The 26,257-nt window shown below is 40.3% G+C and overlaps 2 protein-coding genes and 1 long non-coding RNA gene across 5 annotated transcripts in view; all 3 read left to right on the top strand.

Moving 5' to 3' along the window:
- The first annotated feature begins 9,593 nt into the window (after positions 1-9,593).
- On the top strand, positions 9,594-10,548 carry LOC130087729 (zinc finger CCCH domain-containing protein 13-like). The gene is made up of 3 exons (XM_056254213.1): positions 9,594-9,934; positions 10,045-10,364; positions 10,472-10,548. Exons 1-3 carry the CDS (start codon positions 9,636-9,638, stop codon positions 10,546-10,548), a joined length of 696 nt encoding a protein of 231 aa, XP_056110188.1. The 5' UTR covers positions 9,594-9,635.
- Positions 10,549-19,840: 9,292 nt separating this feature from the next.
- On the top strand, positions 19,841-20,610 carry LOC130087792 (uncharacterized). Its single transcript, XR_008807393.1, has 3 exons — positions 19,841-19,958; positions 20,091-20,178; positions 20,272-20,610. It is a non-coding gene; the product is annotated as an uncharacterized LOC130087792 (long non-coding RNA).
- Positions 20,611-23,219: 2,609 nt separating this feature from the next.
- The window catches only part of LOC130087791 (male-specific lethal 3 homolog), a 274,602-nt gene continuing 271,564 nt past the window's right edge, over positions 23,220-26,257 (top strand). Inside the window, exons 1-3 of one of the 3 annotated variants that reach the window (XM_056254269.1) lie at positions 23,220-23,478; positions 24,192-24,274; positions 24,479-24,574. In XM_056254269.1, the coding sequence (XP_056110244.1) occupies positions 23,380-23,478; positions 24,192-24,274; positions 24,479-24,574 (278 nt within the window). In that variant the 5' untranslated portion in view covers positions 23,220-23,379. The remainder of the gene's footprint in view (positions 23,479-24,191; positions 24,275-24,478; positions 24,575-26,257) is intronic. The other 2 variants (XM_056254270.1, XM_056254271.1) reach the window with 2 other exon arrangements.

The following is a 26,257-nucleotide window of genomic DNA, read 5'->3' as shown; positions in this document are numbered from 1 at the left end:
CATTCCCTTGCCCAAATTACCTTCAGCCAAGGAGACAGCGTTGATTGTCGTTGACCACGTCTTTCGGCTTCATGGCCTCCCGACAGACGTGGTTTCTGACAGAGGACCCCAATTTGTGTCCAAATTTTGGCGAGAGTTTTGTAAACTTCTGGGGGCGACTGTCAGTCTGTCCTCTGGGTTCCATCCCCAGAGCAATGGTCAAACTGAGCGAGCCAACCAAGATTTGGAGAGAACGTTGCGATGTTTAGTGTCCAAGAATCCTTCCTCCTGGAGTCAGCAACTGTCTATGGTGGAGTACGCCCACAACACGTTGCCAGTGTCATCCACGGGCCTATCACCATTTGAGTGTAGTGTAGGTTACCAGCCACCAATTTTTCCTAGTCTGGAATCCGAAGTCGCGGTCCCCTCCGCCCACGCCTTTGTCCAGAGGTGTCACCGCACTTGGACTAGAGCCCGTGAGACTCTACACCAAGTCGCCACCGGCGGAGGCCTCCCGTATACGTCGTCGGTTCTAAAGTGTGGCTTTCTACCAAGGACATTCCTCTCCGCTCCGTTTCAAATAAGCTCGCACCTAAATTTATTGGCCCGTTCTCTGTCACTAAAATCATTAGTCCGGTGACAGTCCGCCTTAATCTTCCTCCAGTGTACAGGAGGATTCATCCCGTCTTTCACGTATCCAAAATTAAACCCGTATTTTTTGCTCGTATTAATCCGCCTGTCCCGGTCCCCCCCCCCCCCCCCGCCACGTCTCGTAGACGGGGAACCTACTTATTCGGTCAATCGTGTTCTGGACTCGAGACGGAGGGGGCGCGGATTCCAGTACTTGGTGGACTGGGAAGGTTACGGTCCGGAGGAGAGAAGTTGGGTACCGGCTAGAGACATCCTGGATCACTCCCTTATCGATGATTACAATCGGCAGGTAAGGGAGTCTGGGAACGCCAAGAGGCGTTCCTAGGGAAGGGGGTACTGTCACGGTTGGTAAATCCTATGTCTGCTTCTTGTCTCGTGTTTCTGTTGTTGTATGTGTGTGCGCTGATTAGAGGGGCGTGGCCGCTCATCAGCGCTCGTCAGCAATCACCCATTATCCATCACCAGCTGCAGTCTATCAATTCATGTGTATATATTCTCATCAACTTCTCATCTCCTTTGTCAGATCGTTGTTTGTGGTTCCCGGTGTGTGTGTGTTCCCATTGTCATTCAGTCGTGGGCTTCTCCTGTTCCGGTTCTTGTTCTTTGGATGTTGGATTACTGTTCGTCGTTGGATTTTCACCACCACCACCACTGCACGCTGCACTTGTCATCTGACCATCGGAGTCCCTGCGCCACTAACCTGTCTGTCTGGACTTTGGACTATCTATCTGTGTCATCATCAAATAAAGAGTTTGATCGTCTGAGATTATCGAAGGGAGGACATGTTCTAAACGAAATGCCAATACTTTAGCTAAAATTTTAATGTCGGTGTTTAAAAGAGATATAGGACGATACGATTCACACTGGGTAGAGTCTTTATCTTTTTTAAGGAGTGTAATAGATGCTTGAGGAAAAGTTGGAGGTAGGGAGCCTGCGTCCAACGATTCTTTAAAAACATCAAAAAGAATTGGTGCAAGTTTCTCCTTAAATTTTTTATAAAAATCAATAGGATACCCATCAAGGCCTGGGGACTTACCACTCTTCATTGCCATAATGGTCTTACTAATTTCTTCAATCTCGAGGTCACGTGCTAAATCTACTGCCCTATCTGATTGCAAAGTAGGAATATCCAGATTGTTTAAGAAACACACTTGACAGGAGACCAGGGTTGAACACACTTGGAAGGGTACCAGGACGGAGCAGACTCAGACGGAGACCAGGGCGGAGCAGGATGAGGCGAAGACCAGGGTGGTGAAGCCCCTGCAGACGACCATGGCGGCGCAGCCTTCATGGTCTCTTCACCGGACCCTTGGCCCCCCCCCCAAAAAATACTTGGGGAAATCCACGGGTTTAGGAAAGGCCTCCCGGAGCCCGAAGGGCGCAGGCAGGGGGAGGCGCAGAGGCGGGGCCGGCAGGGCGAGGCGCAGAGGCGGGGCCGGCAGGGCGAGGAGTCTGGGAACGCCCTTTGGAGCCTGGCGAGGCAAACGAGTCCTCCTCCTCCTTCTGCGACGACGCGTCACTGGGCTTGACTCACTTGACTCGGGATTCGGTTCACTTGACTCGGGATTCGGTTCACTTGACTCGGGATTCGGTTCACTTGACTCGGGATTCGGTTCACTTGACTCGCTTGACTCGGCGGCACTTGACTCACTTGATTCGGCGGCAGAAGACTCAGAAGACTCAGAAGACGACGCACTTGACTCACTGGATTCACTTGACTTGGCATTTGACTCACTGGATTCACTTGACTCGGCATTTGACTCACTGGATTCACTTGACTCGGCATTTGACTCACTGGATTCACTTGACTCGGCATTTGACTCACTGGATTCGGCAGGGCTCACATGAGGCGCAGGCTCGGCGGGGCAGACGTGAAGTGCGGGCTCGTCTGGGCTCACGTCAAGCTCGGGCTCGTCGGGGCTCACGTGAAGCTCGGGCTCGGCTGGGCAGACGAGAAGTGCGGGCTCGGCGGGGCTCACGTGAAGCTCGGGCTCGACCAGCGGCGAAGACGACGACGAGGGCTTCGCGGGTAATGTGAACTCGGAAGGTGTCGAGTAAAACAAGCCTGTAATGGAGAAGAGGTCTTCCAAGGAACAAGCCTGAACGATATACCGGTCAAGAGTCCAGTTGGTAAGGTCCCGCGGCATCCATCGAGCGATGTCATAATCCAGCCCGTTCAAAAACAGGCCCATGAGCTGGATATCATCTAGCGCTCCCAGATGGCAAATGGACAGAAAATCCTTCGCGTACCTTTGGACGGACTGGCCCTCTTGCAATAACGTCGACAGGTATTCTCCCAGAGCCCGGTTGCTGACAACTGCTGGATCCATGTCTTGGTGATTTGTTCTGTAACGTGATGCGGTGAAGGCAGATAGGAGGCTGGATCCAAACGCAGTGTACACGCTTTATTTAAACAAACTATAAACTCAAACAGAGACTCAGAACGTGGAACAAGAATCTTTACACTGGGAAACCAACACTCACGTTAATCCTGAAACATATAACAACTCACAAAGACAGGGCAGAAACACAGGGCTTAAATCAGGAACTCAATAACCAATAATGAAACACAGCTGAACATAATAAAACATAAAGAGTCCATAATGAAACATAACATAAAGAGAGAGTGTCCTCCAGAGGCTCTCGAGAGCACTACAGCTGCCGATCGTCACAATAGTAAAGACCATGCATCCTCATTATTAATTGTTCTGCATGAGAAGTGGATAAAAAATTAAACTTTGTCTGCAAGTCAACTCTTTTTTTATGTAATTTAGCTGTGGGAGATTCAGAATACTGTCTGTCTAAATCTAATATGGATTGTGAAAGTGTTCTTTGTTAGCATACGATGTATAAGAAATTATTTGACCCCTCAAGTAAGCCTTTAAAGTCTCCCAAAGTAATGAGTAAGACACTCTATCTATTTTATTGTATTCCAGAAAATAATCTATACTAGATGAGACAAAGTTACAGAACTTATCATTGGATAGCAATAATGGATTAAATGCCCAGATTGGTCGTTCTCTGATGTTCAAAGGGAAGTGCAGGTCCAGCACCACAGGTACATGATCGGATACAACTATAGCTGAGTAGTCAACTTTCTTGACCATTGATATAAACAAGTTGTCTACAAAAAAATAATCTAGTCTAGAAAAGGAATGATGGACATGGGAATAAAAGGAGAATTGTCTAGTCAACGGGTTTAAGAATCTCCAAGGATCTACACAGCCATTCTGTTGCATAAATAAAGAAAAGGCCATTGCCATATCAGAAACATTACTACAAGTGCTGGATCTATCCAGCTGAGGATCGAAAACACAATTTAAATCCCCAGCAAATAACAAATGATGTGTTTCAAGCTTGGGAATTATCGTTAGGAGACTATTTGCAATTGGGAGTGTAAACATTAAATAAAACCACTGGGACTTGAAAAAGAGACCCAGATACAATAATGTAAAGACCATTAGGGTCACAGATTGTGTCAGAAGGTATCAACTGTACTCTCTTATTAATTAAAATTGCCACACCTCTTGATCTGCTATTAAATTTGGAATGAAAAATTTGACTAACCCATATCTTACGAATTATATTGTGGTCACCGAGTCTTAAATGTGTTTCTTGTAAAAACAATATATCTGGTTTGAAAGATTTAAGATGGGAGAAAACCTTAGCTCTTTTAACAGGACCATTTAAACCCCTGACATTCCATGTCATAAGTCTCAAAGGGTGACCTCTATCTTCATCACCTATATTACATTTATTCATTTAGCTGACGCTTTTATCCAAAGCGACTTACAATTGCTATATATGTCAGAGGTCGCACGCCTCTGGAGCAACTAGGGGTTAGGTGTCTTGCTCAGGGACACATTGGTGTCTCGCAGTGGACTCAAACCCGGGTCTCTCACACCAAAGGCATGTGACTTATCCACTGCGCCATCACCACCAACGCCATCACCACCAATATTAACTGTATGATACATAAATTAAAAGCATGCATGGGTTTTAATCTAAAGCAAATTGTAGCCATGAATTGTAAATGACAAAAATAAGATACAAGAAACCAGAAGTAAACAATCCTGCCAACCGCCCCTCCCTCCCAACCCCCAACATACTATTCCTAGATCTAATTCCCCAACTGAGGATGATCACAGATAAAACATAACGAAAAACTTCCAAAGAATGCGAACCAACAAGTTAAGTCATGTACAATATAAGTGTAGCCCCCTTATAAAACTAGGATCAAAACGGTGTCAAAAATTATATGCTATCCTGCCGAAAAATAAATAAATAAACAAATAAATATAATTTAAAAAAAGAGAAAGAAAGAAAAAAAGGGGAGAAAAGGAATGTACGATTTTATAACCATAAGTCCAGCCTTGCTAGCCTGGTAATACCAAACTCTGCTACTTTGCTTTGCTTCGTAGACAGAGTCTGGAATGGCATAATTGAAAAGTGTTTTCTTTCTCGCAGGGGGGTGGGGGGTGGGGGGGGGGGTGATTGTCTGAAGTATAAAATCATTGGTTACCCGTAAGCCAATCACATAACGTTTGGTTATGACATGTGTTATTCGCCAGCTCAGCCGCATCGAACTTCCACTGTAAACACATGTATGATGCGAAAATGAAACCATCGGGCAAAATACCGGAGTGAACAGGGCTGACCGAGTTTTGCTGCCTCCTTAACCTGATCCTCCATGAGTGCAACCAAGGGGGACACAATCACAACTATTGCCTTGCCGGCCTTTGGCCTGCCCAGTTTCTCGCTGACGATCGGTAATAGTTGATAAATTAAACTTTTCCCAAAACCTGTCGGGAGTAGGGTCACAACATCACCTCCATTCAAAATGTTTAACAAACACTCTTCTTGTTCGGGCTTCAGTTTGCAAATGCCGGGAATATTCTCCACAATAGAGCGAATTGTATCCCGTGTCTCCATAGCCGCGGTCGTTTTCGATTTCCCTAACCTAAAATACAATCTTAAACTCGGTGCTTAGCATCTACGTCACGGCTCTCAGCCCTCTGTTCGTTGATTGGCCGGCTGTTTTCAGGCCGGAGGAAAACTGAGAGACATGTCGATGTCTCAGACTGAGTACAGAAGCGAACTGAAATAGAGCGGAAGTACGAAGTCTGACGCAGTCAGGCTAGAGCCTTGCAGGGTACAAGAGACCAAATCTGACTCCCTTTTCGTAGAGCCGAGACTTCACGTCTTTGAACACCGCTCGCTTCTTCCCCAGCTCAGCGCTGAAATCCTCGTGGAAAAACACCCGGCGTCCGTGAAAGAGCAACTCTCGCTGTTGCTTACTGAATCTGAGGATGCGATGCTTGTCCTGGAAGTAGTGAAAAAGAACCAGAAACACTCTGGGTTTGGTCTGATTGGCCCTTGCATCGTTGGTTGGGTTGGGTCCGACTCGATGACTCGAGAAAGAACAAGAGGACTTGTGAAGAATTCTTTCCCCAGTACTTTCCTTAAAAAAATCATTTATAAATTTAATCGGGTCTTGTCGTTCCAACTTTTCGGGAATGCCCACAACTCTCATATTAGATCTCCATGAGCGATTTTTGAGGTCGTCCAGCTTTTCCTTCAGTGATACGTTCTCTTTCAGTAGCGCATCCATTGAAGCCTCAACTTTTTACCAGCCTATCACTGTAGTCATTTAGGCCATCTTCAACCTCGCGAAGTCGTTTGTCATGAGCTTCGTAATATGATTTAAAGGTCCCCTGACATGGAGTTATTTTATTATTTTATAATGTTTCCTGGGTTGCCCTTATAATGTTAGTATGTTTTTTAGATCAAAAATAGTCATAATTTAGAAATAAAAGGCATTTTTCCTAGCCTGATTTTAGCCTCTGATTTGAACTCTCTGTTTGAAGGGGCGTGTCTGCTGTGGGATTCAGTGTAACCAGCCACTGCTGTAATTGGCTGACATGCTTGCATATGAAATAGCTACGTATTACATGTGAAACTCTCTCGAATACTTTTACTACAGCTATTATACATTTTTACTATTCCAGCTATCGAGATTAACGAATTGTGAGAAGTTTTTAAAGTATTTAGATCTATTCCCATCACATAAAATGTTCCTGTGATGAGCATTGAGCAAGCAGATGACAGTCTGTTGATCGCGAGAATGAAGATCTTATCATTGCAATGCAGTTTCTGCACTCTCTCTAATGCTTTCACCAATGCAAACACGATGATGTACATACAGTAAGAGCTTTGTTGTGCAGTGTAACGTGCGTCATTGATTTCATAATGAGTTGTCCAGATAAACTCGCGCTGTGTGGAAAGATTGTTCTTTGATCGCTTTCTGTATAATTTGTTCACAATTTAAATAAGATTATTTTCATCCTACTAAAAGAAACGATGTGAAGTTGATATTTGTGTCATTCCTGGTATGAGGCGACTTGTCCTACCCCAATGATTTATTTACTCATATTTTCTCTAAAATGAGTCACATTATAATAAATGGCTTAAATTGTAGATTTAAAGCTGCAGTCCGGCGTTTTTCCTCTTTGTCGCCATCTCTGTTCGAAATCTGCAATTGCAGTCATTCGCGGAATAATCAACTTTACGTGAGTTGTACTTCAACACCCTCGACACCTCACAGCGCGGAGGAACACAATGTCTGAGGAGAGTGTGAGGCTGTCAGTCACTGAGTCGGTGTGGATAATGTCCTTCAGAATCACAAATTATTATTTTTGGAAGTATGACCAACATAAGAATTTTCACCGGAAAATGTCATCTGAACTAGTAAGAAACATCCACCTTTGTTCTGGTTCTGACATTGCAGTAAATCGCACTGATTAAATCTAACAATTGCTTATAAGTTATCATATCACGCAAAACCGTGCAAATTATACTTTGTTCTCAAATTGTTAATGTTAACAACATCAGCATTGCGTGACTACATGGACTACATGTACAGCATTGGGTGACTCCTTCCGATATGTATCCTTGTTTTCGCATGGGTCCGGTTGCAGTCTTTTTTTTTTTCTGTAGCCACTCCGAAGTCCGAACAAAGTCTTTTGCATTTTACAGCGGGTGAATCTGTTGTCACTGGTGATTGTCGTTTGAACCTTTCTGGATCCGCCATCAAATTGATAAGTTTAATTATATCAAGTGCAGTGAGAAAAGGCTATAAATCTCCACCTCCAACATCCTCACACGCAATATAGCCTACTAGCCGAGACTCCTTCTTTATGTGTACAGATGTGACGTAATGACGCAAAGACATGCTCGAATCTCCCGCGGAAATCCACCAGTACCACTGGAATTAAAAACATTATTACAAGCTTACCGCTTTGAATCGAGCTACGGCAAGCAGATAGTTTTGAACACTGGCTGGTTATGTATTTTCTCAAATATGTATTTTGGATCATTTTTATCCCCAAAAAAGCTACGGACTGCAGCTTTAAGTATTCTTTACCATTTAAACAGAGATAATAAACATTAAAAATACTATTTTGTATTTTACACTATTTTAATTGATGTATGCATTCAATTATATCATGTCCTCAGTGCACAGTAATCAACTTCTGCAAGAAATATAAACCATGAAATGACAAAAACCTCAAAATATTTTAAAATTATGTTAGGCTAAATTGCCTCTAATCATACATATAAATCATGTGAAAATATAAATCTTTTTCTTAAAATTTTCTTCAATTACTGCGTCCCTAAAGTCGTCTTCCACCCTGTTAGTATGTACTTTTTTGCCTTCCAAATCCGACTGCAATTTCATTGAGACCATTTTCAAGAAGTGACTTCATTTCTTTTATCTGCTGGAATTCAACTGTACAAACTGAGGTAAGCTTCAACTCTCACTCCTAACTTTTTTTTTAGTTTTTGAAATATTATCCTGCTTGTCCTTAAAAGTTCCACCCTGTTAGGCTATGTTATGGAGAATGTTTGTCCAATCAAAAAAATGTACAAACAAATCTGACATAGTTATAAAAGTTCTGTTCATCTGTAGAAGGTTAGCTAGCTAAATGTTGATCATGTTGAGCACTCAGCATCAAAGATGGTTATATAAAGGTTATTTATATGTAGTATGCCATTCTATGCTGAGATGGTTCTTTCCATTAGAGTTTAAAGTTCTTTTCCCCCGCCTTTTTGCTTTTCAAATCTGTAACTGTCAAAGCCACATCATAACTGATTTTCTGGAGTTCATGACAGACTGTCAACGTACTCTCAATTGGTAAATTATTTATTTCTTAAAATTTGTCAAAATTGTTACTTTCAAATTGTAATAATAATATAAAGATATAATGAAAATAAACTGTTTGTTGGAGCCTAAATACAGTTAATTGATAAATAATTTAATTTATGCGTTAAACAGTAATTTGCATGATTCATTTTATGTGGAGAAAATTGAAGTGAATATTTACAGTATTTACAGTTTGATGCAGTTAATATTTACAGTAATGCAAGGAGTTAATTGTGTAATTATCTAAAATGTGTGTGGATAATTTAGAGTGTATTTTATATTACATTGGTGATATTTTGGGAACAGAGGATTATCATAGCATTTTTTATCTTTAACTGCATGCACCTTTAAGTGCTGGGAATAATCTCGCGAGAGTTAGTGAGGAGAGTTAGTGAAGTTATCTGTGTGAACAGTCAGGCAAGCAGAGAGTGGAGCCACACAGTTTTTTGACCTTTACCTTTCTTTCTCTTTAATTAATCATTTTATTTTATGTAATTTTCCTGTGCTGATGTTTTGTTGATAACCAAGTAAACGGATATATTTTTCACGAGTTGTCCTGTGGATTTATTGAAGTGGATGTGGACGAAGGCAGTGGATAAAGCGTCAAGCTAAGGCTTCATTCAGTGGAAACCTACACTGTTATTAAAAAGGCTATTAAACATCACTAGGTCCTACATAGAACTTTCAAAGCACAGTTCTACTTGAAACCTTATAAAAAGGGTTCTATTCAGCACCAAAAAGATATTAGTATCAGTGATTAGTAACAGTGAAATTATTACAATATAACAATATTTGTTAGGAAATGGCAGCACCAATTACTCCAGCTGAGATGCAGCGTCGCTACAGGGAAAAGAGAGATGCAGATCCTGAAAGGAGAGAAATGTATTTGCAGAAAGAGAGAGAGAAATGGCAGCGAGACAGAGAGACAGGGAAAAAGAAACGAGTGGCAGACCTCAGCGAGCACGAAAAGCGTGCCCAACGGAAAAAATGGAGGGAAAGGAAAAGAGAGACGAAAGCCAGAAAAAAGGCCAGGCCAGCGATACCCTCTCCCCCAGCAACTACTTTACCTCCTGAATTAGAACCAGTGGCAGAGTACTCAAGGTCAGGAAATCTGTATTTGGATGGAGTTATTGGTAAAAGTTTAAAGTAAGTTCTATTGTTTCATGCAGAAAAGAATTGCATATTAATTGTGTTGTATTCTTGGGTTTTAGGCAAAGACAGCAAGGTCAACGCCAGAAAAGTAGAAATAAAAAAAGATTCCAAAGAGACATTGAAAAGCTTAAAGTGGCCCTTGTTAAAGAAAAAGCAAAAAAAGAGAAATACAAGAAGAGGTGGCAACGGAGTCAAACAAAGACAAACAGTGATGGCCAATCCCCTCGTGCACAACTTGCCAAAATTTTGCCGGATTTTGTTGATCCTAGCACACGCAGAAAACTTCTGTTACAAGCCTCTATCATTGAAGAACTGAAGAACAAATACAAGAACACAAGAAGAGAAAGAGAGAAGCAGATTATTGCAAAGGCCACCACAGGCAAGATAATAAAAAAAATAGGTTACAGAGGCTTGCTCAGAAGACCCTTGGATATTCTCAGAAGAGAGCAAGATTGCAGGGTGACATCTCCTTGTTTCAGTGGACAGCAAGGTACAGCAACTGCAAGAGAGAAGGTGGTATCATTCTTCTTGAGGGAGGACGTCAGCCGAATGACAACGGGTAAAAAAGAAACAGTCACCCAAAAGAAAAAAAGATGCAGAAGAGGCTGCTGACTGACACAATAAAAAACCTACACAGGAAGTTCCAATCTGAAAATAGGGACCAGGTGTCATATTCGCTTTTCTGTACCCTTAGGCCATTTTGGGTTGTAATACCCACTGAAAGTGACAGGAAAACCTGTCTATGTAAAACCCATGAAAATATCGGGTTCATGGCCAGCACCCTTTTCAAATGTGGGCTTTTATCCTCCAAAAACCTTGAAGAGATGGCTGATGCGACAGTGTGCAACCCTGACTCAAAAGCCTGTGCATACGGCGAATGTTTAAGTTGCAGCACTACTGCTGTGACCATGGTGTGACCTGCCTCCAACAATGCCATTTAACTCAATCAGTGGTCAACCGAGACATCCACATCCGATAAGGAGAAGAAGGCGATAATAACTGTCAAAAAAGAACTGACCAAGACTGAGGATGTTGTTGTTGTTCAATTCCAGGGAAAAATGATAAAATTAAAGCAACATCTAGAGCAGTTGTTAGAGCAGAGGTGCTCTAACAAGCTTAAACTCCAGGAATCGGTTGTGGAGCTGTTCTTTGTCAGTGAGAACAGTGTGTAGGAAAAGGTGAAGGAAATGCTGTTGGTAAGTGTAATTTCATCGTGGTATTTTTGTCTTTATTTTCAACTGAGAAGAACAGTATGAAAATTATTCTACTCAGTTCAATGTAAAAAATACCAAACTCAAAAAAACAGTAGGACAAAAACCAAAAACAATAGGAAATATGAGGAAACAATGAAAATTTATTTAATACAAACTTAAGAAAACAGAATATGGACAATTGTATACTCACCTCAGAAAAACAAATAAAAGAATTCCACATTTACTTGAGAAAAAAGAATTAAGTATAATACTCACTTGAGAAAATAAATTAACAACAAATGAAGCATTGTAATACTCACCTGAAAATATCTCTCCAGGTTTTGTTATTTATATTTTATTAATGTGCAGATATTTTCCTTCTTCATATTTAAGAGATTGTATTGGGATTTGCCCTGGACAGTGAACACAATGGTAAAATGGTAACTCATGTCTTTGTCATTTGTCTATTTTATTTTTTTATTTTTTAGGTGCCCCCCTTAACTGCCGTGAAGGGAACCATGAAGGTCCATCAGGTGATCAGTACCTTGCCAGGGAAAATCCAGTACAGAGACATAACCTGTCTCTGCCAAAGAGAGCAGGGAGTCATGGACTGTCCATGCTTCAGTCTCAAGGAGGCAACCCTTCATGCTGATGTGGGACTTATTTTAAAAGCAAAGGTTCCAACAACTTCGTGGCGACCAGAGGTCATTACTATTGACCATGTTGGCAGTTGGTGTATGGTCAAATATGATGATGACCACTACCCTGGCATCATCATGAATGAAGAGGATCACAACATAGAGGTCAACTGCATGCATCGCAATGGCATCAATAAATTCTTCTGGCCGGGTCAGAAAAGACATCAGCTGGTATGCTGACAATCAGATAGTGTGCCCGATGAAAGAACCGCAGGCCCTCAATAAAAGGTCTTTACAGGTAGATCAAGAAACATGGAGGTACCTTAAAGAACAAGTGTAGCAAAACCACACAAAAAATGGCATCTTTGTTCCTTCTTGTAATGTTTTTTTTAAGTTTGTTTGTTAATCCAGTTGATGTAGCCAAAACACCACAAAGGGCATCACTGTCCATTACTGTTCCTTCTTGTGATGAATTTTTTATTTGTTTGTTAATCTAGTTAATTCAAATGAATTATGGCATCTTTATTTTTAATCAAATATAAATAAATAAAAATGTAATTTATTATGTCTGTCTTCTCTAATTTGTAAATATTTCTCTAGCCATCTGAAGAGAGAATTGTTTTTCCCCCATGATTGATTGTGATAAGGAACCACATAGCTATTTTTTGTGTCCCTCCCCCAAAGGAAATTTGGATTTTTAAAAAAATTGTTTTGAAACAATATTATATAGGTGCAGTTCCACACATTACCAATGGCAAACCATGCAGGACAATGACAAAAGGCTCATCCACTGAACCTGTTAACACTGGTGTTCCACCCTGTTATGCTCCTTTCCACCCTGTTAGACAAGTTATTTTAAATAATAATTTGACAGCAATATTAAATGTTTGGCATACTTTTGTCTTATTTTGTGAGGTGAGGAGCACTAACAGCATGTATATGTTTTTGAGCCAATTTTTATTATTATTTACCATCCTATTTGCAAAAATGGCCACAAAAAGTACCAGTTTTTAATAATCAAGACATATTCTATTCATCAAAAATTGTTTTGCTTGTTTCAAGAAAAAAATAAATAATCTAAGATGGCATAAGGGACATATACTATCCAAGAAAAGCTCATTATTGTTTAACATTTCCATTATTAACATGTTGTGATAACTATGTATATGTCCCTAACAGGGTGGAATATTTTCATGGACAGTGTCTGAACAATCTACCCATAATTATTATTTTCAGAGTCCCTGAGCTTGACCAATATGTATTCCTTATAGTTAAACATGTCACTATTTTGGTAGAATGCTAAAAACATGAAAATCATGTCCTTTTTTTCCCAACACTTATGAAGCCAAAATGTCACCGCATAACAGGAATGACCTATTTTAGTCACTGGCTTGACTTATGCATAAATTAGTATTGAACGATTTTGAGAGAAAGATTACCTCTCTGAACTTGAACAATTAGGCTACACATCAGAAATTGTTGCATGGTACCTCGATCGATTTATTTTCAGACGTTCATCGAGGCCAGCTCTGTATTGGCCCAAGTTGGGGAAACAGTCGTCGGTGAAATGTTTGGACCATACAAAACTTTGGGAAGGTGTGTCGCCGCATTTCCAGAGAAAATAAAATTAACCCATTGTTTCTTCAGAGGCTCGGATGAAGGAACTAAAAAATACTTTTGTGTTCATTTGTACATCCGAACACTGATCAACTGCCATGCTTTGCTCGTTTGCAAGTCATGATATCTCTCGAGGAAAAACTCAAATCGTGCTCGCGCACGATTGCTCTGGGGGGGGGGGGGGGCAAGCAGAGAAAGGGGAGGTTACCTTTCCTTCGTATGACATCATACGGAGGAGATTCAAGATCAGCCCGTCTGAGCTTTCTTTTCTTAAAGGCAGAGAAAGATAGCCAAAGCTCGGTTTACACCGATTGAAATTTCTAGCCACTGGGGGACCATATACAGGCTAGGGGAACTCATATTAATGTTAAAAAACCTCAGAAAGCGAAAATTTCATGTCAGGGAACCTTTAACTTCATATCAGAAAGAAGCACTGACCGAAGCCTTTCGAGATCTTCAGGTAAAGCCGTTAAGCCCTCAGGGGATGGCGCCATATCGTCGGTCTTGCTCGAAGCTTCACCGTCTTTGTCGCCAGTTTTATTCCGAAGTTGCTTTCTACTTGTCATTTTTGCTCGACCGTTATTTCAAGTAGTATCAGGTGCCAGATAGTCGATTGTAGTGAATAAATATCGAAAAAAATGACTAAATGAACGAAAGAGGTCGGGAGCGACACTCACGTGCGTCTACTCACGCCATGCTTAAACCGGAAGTCCATGAATCACTTTTTAATAGTCACCATTGTTGAGATTCATATGCTGATTATTGATGCCTGTGTTAGTCTTAATAATGCCATAGATGAAAACTTTTTGTGCACAAACTGTTTGTAAAATCATTCATTTTATCTGATGGTCACAACACTGCAACATAGATGTTTTTAAAATCTGATTGTCACAACAATAGATCTTCAGGTCTAATTTAAATAAATAGACAACTATTAATACATCACCTGTTTAAACAGAGATTAGACTAGGTAAAAGATCAGTGAATCAAGCCACTAAAAAATGATTTTCATCATCAAAGAACAACCATTGACACCTGATCATACTTTCTTTTGAGCCATAACAAATGTGTTTTATAATCACATGGGTTACAGCAGTCAAAGACAAACTTATTTGCAAGGGTCAAGAGTCCAACTAAAACAACTGCTAATCTCCAATATGAAGACATTAAACGAAACTCAATAAATCATCACCTTCTAAACCTGTGTCACTTCTTCTTGTGTCTCTCCATCTATGTCTGACTCTGGTTTGACAATAAAAGCCTAAATGTTTTTGTAATTTTCAGTGCATGTTTGTTTGAGGTAAAAGGACAGAACCTCTTGAGGCTCCGCCCCCTGTGCTGGGAGCAGCAGCTCATTTGCATCTAAAGTTTTTCTTTCCTTCAGTGATTTTGCTTGTTAACAGCAGGTGTTCATCACTAATGCTCAATCATCACTTAATTAGTCACTTAATTAATCGCTTAACTGATTGACTGCAATGTATATCTTCTTTTAGTTTTTAAAATTAAATTAAGGTAATCGGTGTCCTCAAATGTAATGAGTTAGCTTAACTTAAAGGATTTGACTTTGTGTGTGATATTGTGAGCTAGCAGCTATTAAATACAATTTTGTAATTTCACTGTTTTTACTCAATATAGTGAAGTTTCACCTATATAAGATATTTGAATGCAGTGTAAAGTTTAATTATGTATTAAGAAATATCCTTGTTTTAGTGGACTTGATTAAAATAAGTTCAGAGTACTCATAACTATTGTTTTTATAAATGTTTTGTTGTTGTTTATTTTTGTTTGTTTTTATTGAATTGAGGTAATCGGTCTCAAATGAAATGAGTTAGCTTAACTTGTTGGGTTTTACAGTGCACCTCTCAAGATATTCAATACAGACATTAGAGAATACATGAAATAACATTTTTGATAATCACACTGGTAATTTCTATAACAAAGTACAATCTCATAAGCCTAAAGAAGTCATTCAACTCATTTGATATTTAGAAGAAAAATATTGATTAATACCTTGATTATAATCACTCATTAGATATACATTGAAGCAGCAGTGGATTCCAGATTTAAATCATTACAGTATGATTGTTGCTTATTTATAACGTTGAAAATATGATTAAGCTAAAATCTTTTTTAATCAATGAACGAATGTGTTGTACCAGGAACAGTAGTTCTAATACCTGCTTTTCCCTAATACATTTATCAAAATTAATTGAATAGAGTGATCACTAGGAACATACTATAACCTTTGGAACATGAAGAAACCCTTAAAGGTGCATTGCGCGAGTCTCTGAGTTTTTGCAGAACTATGCCCCCTCTGGCAACAAGCGAAACTGCAACCAGAGGTGTGCAGGCTCATGGACCACACGCACACGCACGCTTGCACGAGCACGAGCTGTTCATAACCAAAGGAGCATCAGCCGCACAAATCTTTTGTTTACAGTCATAATGTCATCAGAGGTAATAAAGTTATAAATCTGCAAGTCATTTTAAATATATGAAAGGAAAGGCATTTGAGTAAATTACACACTTATGTGTGAGGGGAAAACGGGGGTAGTAGAAAACTTTGGTTTTTGTTTCCATCTATCTCCATGTTGAACTGTTTTATGTGTTTACTGTATCCACTTATGATTGTATTATTATGGAAACACGTTCATGAACAATATAAGTTATTATTTTGTAAAAGCCAACTGAGGATCCCGTTTGAGCCCTAGAGCAGACCGGAGATCTCTCCATTTGCTGAAAGCCTTCCCGATGTTGACTCTCGTCTTATTCCGACGCCTGTCTGACTCCAATTTGGCCCTTTTGGTGGCACTAGACAAAAGTTTTCTTTTCTTTGTCTTACGTGGAGTTTGCGTTGGGGTTTGAAATGAACTACAAGCCGGTCTCTTAGAATCCATCTTCTACTTTTGTCGAAAGTTGACTAAAGTTTTGTCGCTCGAGTTGTCTTCGCTGATACGGAGAATGGCGGCGAATACACAAACCTGCCAGACATAGCCAGGTGAGCGTGAACGCGCATGACGTCACGCCCAGTCTCAAATTCCGTCCCGAATCCCTCTTATTTATTTTACTGTACAGGATTATAGAGGCAATCGCAGTGATCAGAGAAGGGCTCATTCAGCCCATCAGGCAATTGTTTAAGCATGTGGGTTAGAAAAACGGGTATTTTTAACATGAAATGCTGCGCAATGCACCTTTAAGGTGAATTACAGTAATTTTTTCATAAAAATGTGTATGTACTGTACTTACAGTAAGGCAGGTATTAGTAAAATGTAACCTTTAGTAAGTTAGTCTGATCACTAGGAACATTCTCCAACCTTTGGAACATGCAAAAATACTTTAGGGGAATTACAGTTATTTGTTTCATAAACATATTTGATTATTGTACGTAAAGTAAGGGAGGTATTGTCAAAATGTCACCTGTAGTAAGTCAGTCTGGTCACTAGGAAAGCACTACACCCTTTGGAACACGAAAAAATACTTACAGTGAATTACAGTAATTTTTTCATAAACCTATTTGATAATAGTATATACAGTAACGGAGTTATTGTCAAAATTTCACCTGGAGTAAGTCAGTCTGGTCACTAGGAAAGTACTACCTTTGAAACATGAAAAGAATGCTTTAGGGGAATTACAGTAATTGTTTCATAAACATATTTGATTATTGTACATACAGTAAGGGAGGTATTGTCAAAATCTCACCTGTAGTAAGTCAGTCTGGTCACTAGGAAAGCACTACACCCTTTGAAACATGAAAAGAAAACTTTAGGGAAATTACAGTAATTTTATTAATAAACATTTGATAACTGTCCATACAGTAAGGGAGGTATTGTCAAAATGTCACCTGTAGTAAGTCAGTCTGGTCACTAGGAAAGCACTACACCATTTGGAACACGAAAAAATACTTACGGTGAATTACAGTAAAACCTATTTGATAATAGTATACAGTAAGGTGTCACAGTCTTCGTCTGCACCAGTCTGTCTTCATCTTCACTACACTTCCCAGAATCCTTCTTGTCTCCACACCTGAACTCACTCCCTCAATCACCCACCTGTTCTTCGTCATCATCATCCGTGTCACCTGTCATTACCTCGTTATTGTTAGTTTGTATCTGTCTTTAGTTTCCTTCTGCCCAGTCTGTCCTGTCGTTTCTTGATTATGTTATTGTGTGTGAATGTTACCTGCCTGTCTGTAGCTACCCTGAAGCTATATTAAGTAAAGAAGTTTATACTGGACCTTCTGCCTTCTTGCCTTGTCTTCCTCCAACACCACACCGTGACAGAAGAACCGACCAAGAATTAACAGAAGAACGGACCTTATCATGAGCTGGGAGCTCGCTGGACAGATCGTGGCTTTGGCTCTGGATAGCCGTGATCTGTTCCATTTTACCTGGAATTTTGTTCCTCTCGCTGCATCCTGCTCTCTGGATAGTGAGGCGATTAAGGCGTGTTACCGGCTGGGGGCTAAGGCGGTTGATCCCAGGGAGCTTCCAGATCTCTCCGGTCTGGACTGGAGAGAGGCACTCTCCAGATGTCTGGAGAGCTTTCTCCCATGGCACGCCATGTCATCACCGCTGGTCCCGTCCAGCCCAGAGCCTTCACCGCTGGTCCCGTCCAGCCCAGAGCCTTCACCGCTGGTCCCGTCCAGCCCAGAGCCTTCACCGCTGGTCCCGTCCAGCCCAGAGCCTTCACCGCTGGTCCCGTCCAGCCCAGAGCCTTCACCGCTGGTCCCGTCCAGCCCAGAGCCTTCACCGCTGGTCCCGTCCAGCACAGAGCCTTCACCGCTGGTTCCATCCAGTCCAGAGCCTGCGCTCCCCGTCAGCCCTGCCGAGCCTGCGCTCCCCGTCAGAGACTGTCCACGTCCCGTCTGCCCAGCCAGAGACTGTCCACGTCCCGTCTGCCCAGCCAGAGACTGTCCACGTCCCATCTGCCCAGCCAGAGACTGTCCACGTCCCATCTGCCCAGCCAGAGAATGTTCACGTCCCGTCTGCCCAGCCTGTTCCTGAGCCTGTCTCAGTCCCTGCCCCAGAGCCGGTCCCTGAGCCTGTTCCAAAGCCTGTCCCCATACGCCCTCGCCGTGGCCACTCAAGGGTCCACGGCGACCAGAAAGATCCTCTCCACCGTGGCCACCAGAAGAGTCTTCACCGCCGTAGCCGCCCGAAGGGTCGTCTCCGCCATGGCCACCCGAAGGGGCGTCTCCGCCATGGCCACCCGAAGGGGCGCCTGGCAGCCTGCTCCGACCTGGTCCCCTGATCTGCCAGCTCTGCCCTGGCCGCCTGCACAGCCGGCTCCGCCCTGGAGGCTTCCTGCTACGCCCTGATCAGCCTTCAGGGCGCCCACCCCCCCTCCCCTGTTGTTCCACGGCGTGAGGTCACGCCTACCGGGAGGGGGGAGTAATGTCACAGTCTTCGTCTGCACCAGTCTGTCTTCGTCTTCACTACACTTCCCAGAATCCTTCTTGTCTCCACACCTGAACTCACTCCCTCAATCACCCACCTGTTCTTCGTCATCATCGTAGCTGATGGTCACACATGCCAATAATATTATTTAACTTACGTTTACACTTTTGCATCCACTGTTGGAAATCTATTGAAAAACAAAGTCCGAATGTGAGAATATGAAACCAACTTTACCGCAGTACAGGGGAGCTCCAGTAAGCACACGTAATGTCTCTAACGTGGATTTACTTAACCATATACATCTTAAACACGCTTATTTAAAATGTCTATTTACATCTATATAATAATAATAAAACAAAATTCTGTTTCAAAATTTATAGGCAAGACAAGTAGTTTGTTTAGGCATGGGTTGTATGGAATTACAAACCTGCGCACATATTTTCAAAAGCACATAACTATAGAATCAATTCTGAATGTGCATGTGAACGCGGCCGCCGTCAGCGTTAATCACAGGTTCGCGTTTAAAGTCTGATCATTTCGACGGAGGTGAATCAATCAAAATTAACTTTAGCTGGAAATAACATTATTCAAGAACCGCTATAAAGCCAAAACAATCTCTGTTACCTTAAATTATGTTTATCTCTGTAAAGCTGCTTTGAAACAATCCATTGTTAAAAGTGCTATATAAATGAAGATGACTTGACTTGACTTGACATCTGAAAGGAAAATATTGTATAAGTATTGCAGATGAGCACATCACAACATGAAAAAGACATCTGAGTGATACGTTATGTGTGCTATTATGTAGGATAATTCACTGTTGTCAACACTGTTTACATTAGACAAATGTGCTGTAAATAAGGTAAATAAACAAATCTATAAAGTAACTAAGCATGTTATACATTTTATTTGTCCCTTATTACTGTTGATAAATTGAGGAACATTTAAGTTGGTTAAAAAGTGAGTTAACACATCAGCTACAACCTCAGCATGTAAATGTAGTGTTGAGCTCATAAATCACAGAGGTAATGTGAATCTTGTCAGGATGTTACAGGGACAGAAGAACACGCGTGTGTTTATCCGATGGAGAGAGGGTCATGATGCTGAATGCTGTCATCAAAGGCTTTGAGTGAGTATACTACAGAAATGGATAACAAAATCTATTAAATCTTAAGTTGTAGTTTATTTGAATTATTGTAATTTCAAACGGAGAAATTACAACACTTTTCTGGTTCTTGATTTCTGTGCATTTGCTGCAGAGCTTTTGTGGTGGAGCAGGACCTGCAAGGAAAGATGATGGCAGCATTTGTTGGGAAAAAAAGGTTTTAGGGATTTTACTCAAATATAAAGTAAGGTCATTTTTGTTATTTTTAATACATAAATCAAATGACATTGTGCTGTTAAAATTACTGCTTTTGTATAATGTTTGTGCATTTTTGTAGGATCTGAAATGTCTGCAGACTGGTGTGAGCACTGAGGATGAGGAGCCCAGAGCTGAATCCTGGAAGTGGTGCCATGGATGAGACCCTCCATCTCTCCATCTGCCCTTATGAGACCCTCTATCGCTCCATCTGCCCTTATTGCCTCAGATTGTGAAGCGCAGCGCAGCACAGCAACAAGCTCTGGCACGAAGGCACGGCTCACCTCTGGTGAATTCATCAGAATAAAGCCGCAGAATGGGAACCGCTGTGTTGAGATGGCAGTAGGATGTGGGGTTCAGTGCCTGTAAATACATGCTTGTAGTTTGAATAAAGCTTTGTTTCATGTGTTGTTGACTTGTATATGCATTTGTTTATTGTGATGGTTACTTTTATTTGTTCTTTTACTCATTTATTCATGTTTCTTATTGTTGTCATATAAAATATAATTATTTAATTAATGTGTGCATTAATTCATTGCTTGACTGACAATTGAGATGTTTCACTGCATTTATCAATATAAATGTATTCATGCATAACTATGTCATATGACAAAACAAATTACAGTTTGCTTGTTTTATTAAATTATATCATTTTTAGTATATAAAAAAGTAATATAATTAAGTATTGGTCAGCATTTAATATTATTTTGTTTAAGTTTTGGGGTGGGCTAACAATGCAATTCATTCTGAGGTAATATTAATTTTTAAGGAGTGATACTTTCATTTTTTGAGTATAAAATCAACAGTTTTCCTACGGTGGCCGACACGCTGCAACAGAAGAAAACACATACAAATAGAAAAAACGCATGCAAATAGAAAAAAAACGTGTGCAAATAGAAAAAAACACATGCAAATAAAAAAAAAAACACCCGCAAATTAAGAAAACATCTTCATCAGTTTCACAACACACGTGTGCTCCAAATACTCACAACACCACCAAATACAGAAACGCGCTGCAAAAGCTCACAACACAAATACATAAACGCGCTGCAAATAACATGGACCACAACGGAAATGTTTCCAGGGGAACCAAATAAGTGACGAACCCGGCTGGGCCGAGCTGGCATAGATAGATATCCATAAATCTATGCGTGCTGGTGCTTACAGCTTAAAATTCTACTTTATTTATTTATTTGTGCAAAACATACAGAGATTAATTTTTTTTTATGACATACAACTTGTATACAATGTACAAAATGTATTAACAATATGTTCAATGTCATCAGAATACAAATGAGAAAAGAACAATGAATTGGAAACTAAAATAAATAAATAAAAAGATAAAGAAGAAAAACATGAAGGAAAGATATTTATCTATACATCAGTTACACTGTACAAATTGTTTCATGTTATGTTTACATTTTCATAAAGAAAAGTTTCGTAGGAAATGTTAGGTAATGTAGGGTCCAAAATTTTAAAGTTGAGACACACAGATATATAACGCATATTTAAAAAAAAAAGTAAAAATACAAATGTATTTGCAACCGTTATGTTAACAGCATTATATTTCTGTCGTAAGACCAGCTCTTCAGCTGATGGACGCCGTGCTGCGTTGTCATGGGAACATCCCAGGTGAAAATAATGAGGAATTACGTTGTCTTTAGTTGCTCCTTCATCAAGTGCGTTCCACACGGCTATAATGGCACACTAGAGCCCTGCTCACTCCAAAGTCCCACTTTAAGGGCTCTGCCGTCTGCCCTTCGAAGGGAGTAGGGCACAGAGACGCTCACGAGCAGTAAGCACGTCCCAGCCGGGTTCGTCACTTATTTGGTTCCCCTGGAAACATTTCCGTTGTGGTCTGTGTTTATGTATTTGGTTGTGTTGTGAACTTTTGCAGCGCGTTTCTGGATTTGGAGCACACATGTGTTGTGAAACTGATGCAAGATGTTTTTTTTTTAATTTGCAGGTGTTTTTTTCTATTTGCACGCGTTTTTTTCTATTTGCATGTGTTTTTTCTATTTGCATGTGTTTTTTCTATTTGCACGCGTTTTTTTCTATTTGCATGTATTTGCTTCAGTTGCAGCGCGTTGAGCTGTCTCGGCCACCGTAGTTTTCTCCAAAGGAGAGATCTTCGAGCAGCTGCCCATCTCCTTTGTGCAGACATTACAAACGCAGAGGAAAACTGTTCTAGGTTGTGCTGTCGAGTTACTGATGTTATGAAATGTTAGTGCACCTGTCGCTCATATAATTTAAACTTATAAACTTATTACATACAAGATACCATAGTTGTATCTAACAATCATAATGACAAAACAGAAAACATAAAGATCATTGGTTTGTGTACATCATAATATATTTATACAGGAAAAAAGAGCAATAACAAGGCTAAATATCTTTAAATAGTTCTTCATAATACATAAAAAGAAGAAGTTTTTTTGTTGTTGTTATAAGTCTGAGGGATGAAACGAGAGGTAAATTCATCAAGAAAAAGAGGAAAACTTAAAGGAGAAACTTTTTGGGTATAAAATAAAGAAATTAACAACATATGAGAGATGACGACTTTGGGGTTTCTTAATAAAAATGATATCGTTATAAGGATAAAACTGTGGGTCACATTGGTAGGGTTTAAAATATAACAACTTAAATCAACCCTATGTATTCACAAAATAAATGGGCAGCTGTTTCTTCAACAATTCTACCACAAAATGAGCAAGTTTCATCAATATCAAGATATTTATAGATAGATGAATTAAACGTGTCGTTCATATATTTTAAGTTGTTGCGCTTGTGATAACGCGTCGTAGTAGGTCACATGATAACGTCAACATGGCAGATGTCCGGTTCGCATTCATACTCAACGAGATTTTGCTATAAAGTACCTACTCTTTTAGCGCTCGTTAAGTAAGTACTTCTTGAAATTAAGTAGCCTACCTACTCATTGAGTATGCGGTTTCGAACGCAGCAGTGTCTTAACATAATGGCTATGTTTATGCAACCGGCCCCCTAGTCATTTTACATATTTCGGAACTTTTAAATAGGGACTTCCCATCCGAGCGTGAACATAAATAAACGTCATTTAAGTTTTTTTTTTTTTTTTTGGCGCACAGCTCTCTCTATCTTCCTCAACGAGGTATGCAACGGGTTAAGGAGCGGGGCTTCAGAGTCTTCTCTTGTTCGCCACGATGAACAAATGAACTCTTGGGGAATGAAATTTAAATTCCATAAAGGAGAAAAAGTTCTCTGTTTTGAACCTGACCCATCCAAGGCCAAGGTGCTCTACGATGCAAAGGTAAATAAGATCATGTTGCTACACATTAGCCTTTTAACAGCTTGTTTTGGTGTGTTGCAGGCAATACAGCTTCTCGCATGTATGGATGTTCCTTTTCCCCCCACATTTCCTCAAATTCATTTTTCGGCACAGTAGTGAAACTGGAGCGGATTGCTATTGCAGTTTCTAAGTATCACCCATATAATCAACTTTAATAACATGTGTATATACACTGGCTGTATATATATATATATATCTATATATATCTATATCTATATCGATCATAGTGTGCGTTAAACGGATTTATATTATTAAAAGTCCATGGCGTTGCGTGGTTAAGAAACAGGAAAAGTTATAGCACGTTAGCTCGCTGAAGTAGCTAGTAGCGCTGCATCCGCCCTATGCGAGGCCTCACCATTCTCTTTAATCATGCCCGATCAAGCAAAAACATTTCAATAAAATGAACTACATTTAAAGTATCCGCGTTACGCTAGTAACACCTAATATCAACTGAAATAAAATTGCGTGCACACAATTAAACTCAACCAACTTAGCAACAGTTGTGACGTCAGCATTATGCGCCGCACAGGCTGCTGCGGTGGCAAACTGGGGGAAGGGCATAGGATGAATGAATCCTCACTAGCCAGAAAATGTAAGATGATATATATATACGGTTCCGCATTCTATCGTGTGGGAGTATTAAATTTGAATTTGTGTTTGCGTTTGCATTTCAGGTTGTTGACATAGCAACAGTAAAAGATGACAAGGGAAAAAGGGTCCCAAAGTATCTGATTCATTTTAGTGGTTGGAACAGAAGGTAAGAAGAGGTCGCATTTTTGGCTTTTAACATTTGTGTATAGCTAATTATTTGACATTTTAGCGGGACAGTGTTTTTTTCATTGGTTTTAACATTATTGTGAGTATTTGACATTTTAGCGGTAATGTTAATGTTTGCCACTTTCAATGTTGTCAATGCAGCGAATCCGTATACTGAAGCATGTGTTGTTTTGCTGTTTTGCAGTTGGGATCGCTGGGCTGCAGAGGATCATGTGCTCAGAGATTCTGACAATAATCGCACATTACAACGTAAACTGGCACGCAAAGCTTTGGCTCGCATGTGAGTTTCAATGAGCCGCTGCTTGTTCGCATTGTTCAGTTATGCAAAATGTTTTGTCTGGTAATTCAAACACAATTGATTGACTTCCTTTATGAATAATAATAATATAATAGCATAATCAAATCTGGCATACTACCATGGTACAATGGGTATCTGGCTTTAAATACCCCATACAATGAAAATTAAGTTGTTGCTGGTTTTAGAAATCTACTAGCTTTAAAGGGTTAGTTAATTAAAAAAATTAAATTGACACTTAAATTTCACTCACCCTCATTTACACCTTTTTCTAAACCCATTAGACTTTTGTTCACCTTGAAACAGATTCCAGATTGTCCTTCCATTGAAAGTCCACCCATCCAAAAATTTTAAGCTATAATGTACATAAAAACATCTCAAAAGTAATCCTTATTTATTGAGCATTTTTGGTGTTTTCACCCAAAAATAAAATTTCTTTCATTAATTACTCACCCTCATGTTGTTCCAAACCCGTAAGACCCGTTCATCTTCGGAACATGAATTAAGATATTTTTTATGAAATCCGAGAGCTCTATGACCCCTCTATAGACAGCAATTTAATTACCACTTTCAGGGCCCAGCAAGGTAGCTAAGACATCGTTAAAATAGTTCATGTGACTCCAGTGGTTCAACCTTAAAGGACAACTCCGGCGCAAAATGAACCTTTGGTCTAATTAACACCTTGGTACCTAGTCGACCGTTCTCTGAGATTTGTTTTCATGATAATCGAATGTAAAGAGTTTTATCTCTAAAAACTGTTTAGCGTATAACGCTAGTGTATAGGGCATAGAGTAATGGAAAATAAAAATTGCTAGTTAAAACCACTAACAAGGCTCAAAATAGCCCCACACTAACACGGTAGCATAATGAGGGTCCCTACATGCAAACCGAAGCATTGAGAACTTTGTAAGTGTACAGACAGTTTAATAAGAAGATTTTTAATAAAGACAGTCCACTTCGCGTTTACAGGCAGGAGCCATATTTGGAAAACAGTCTCGGACCAGTCGAACCACGAACGCCGTGCCAAGTGAGCTGAACTGTGACTTGTAATCTCAAATGATCCGTTGTTTCCGGAAGAAAGCACTGAGCGCATAAGAGAAGCACTGAACGCAACAGAGAAAATAATAAAATAATAAATAAATAAAAATAATTAAAAGAGACTTTTTATTTATTTAAAATAAATAAATAAAAATAATTTAAAAAGGAGACTTAAAATACACACTAAAGAGATGGCGGATTATTCAACCGACGAATCGTTTATGTTTGATGGACGGTCTTATCTTTTTTCGAGCCGGAATATACTGACGAAGAGCTGCAGGAGCTCCGTGAAAGGGCTACGAGAGAGAGAGAGCTACCGGTGGTCAATGCCGCAACACAGCCTCGTACTTCGGGAAACTAGTGGTGTACCTGCTGACATTGTGAAGCTATGGACACCGAACAGGAGTGCCTGTGTTGCACGGAGCGGGACCTGTTGATTCGCGACAACCAAGAGACGCATTGTTTTGTACAGTCTGAAGATTTCCCCGCTCTGATAAACAAGGCTGTACTTAACTTTTTTCCATGTCCCGAAAATAAATTGGAGGCGGCGACCCGATACCGGAGGGACCATATGGACAGTTATCCACTGAGTAAGTGCACTAGACAAGTTATGTTTTAAATCGGTGCAAT

This window comes from Rhinichthys klamathensis, unplaced genomic scaffold (genome assembly GCF_029890125.1).
Source record: "Rhinichthys klamathensis goyatoka isolate OS25496 unplaced genomic scaffold, OSU_Roscu_1.1 h1tg000111l_1, whole genome shotgun sequence".
NCBI lineage: Eukaryota > Metazoa > Chordata > Actinopteri > Cypriniformes > Leuciscidae > Rhinichthys > Rhinichthys klamathensis.
The sequence above is the reverse complement of the archived record's forward strand: the minus strand, read 5'-3'. Positions and strand labels throughout refer to the sequence as shown.

Excerpts from the sequence above, each read along its gene's own strand:
- LOC130087729 (XM_056254213.1), top strand. The coding sequence starts at position 9,636 with ATGGCAGCACCAATTACTCCAGCTGAGATGCAGCGTCGCTACAGGGAA. Across the intron at positions 9,935-10,044 it reads CCAGTGGCAGAGTACTCAAG|GCAAAGACAGCAAGGTCAAC; the intron begins GTCAGGAAATCT and ends CTTGGGTTTTAG. Across the intron at positions 10,365-10,471 it reads TATTGCAAAGGCCACCACAG|CAAGGTACAGCAACTGCAAG; the intron begins GCAAGATAATAA and ends TTCAGTGGACAG.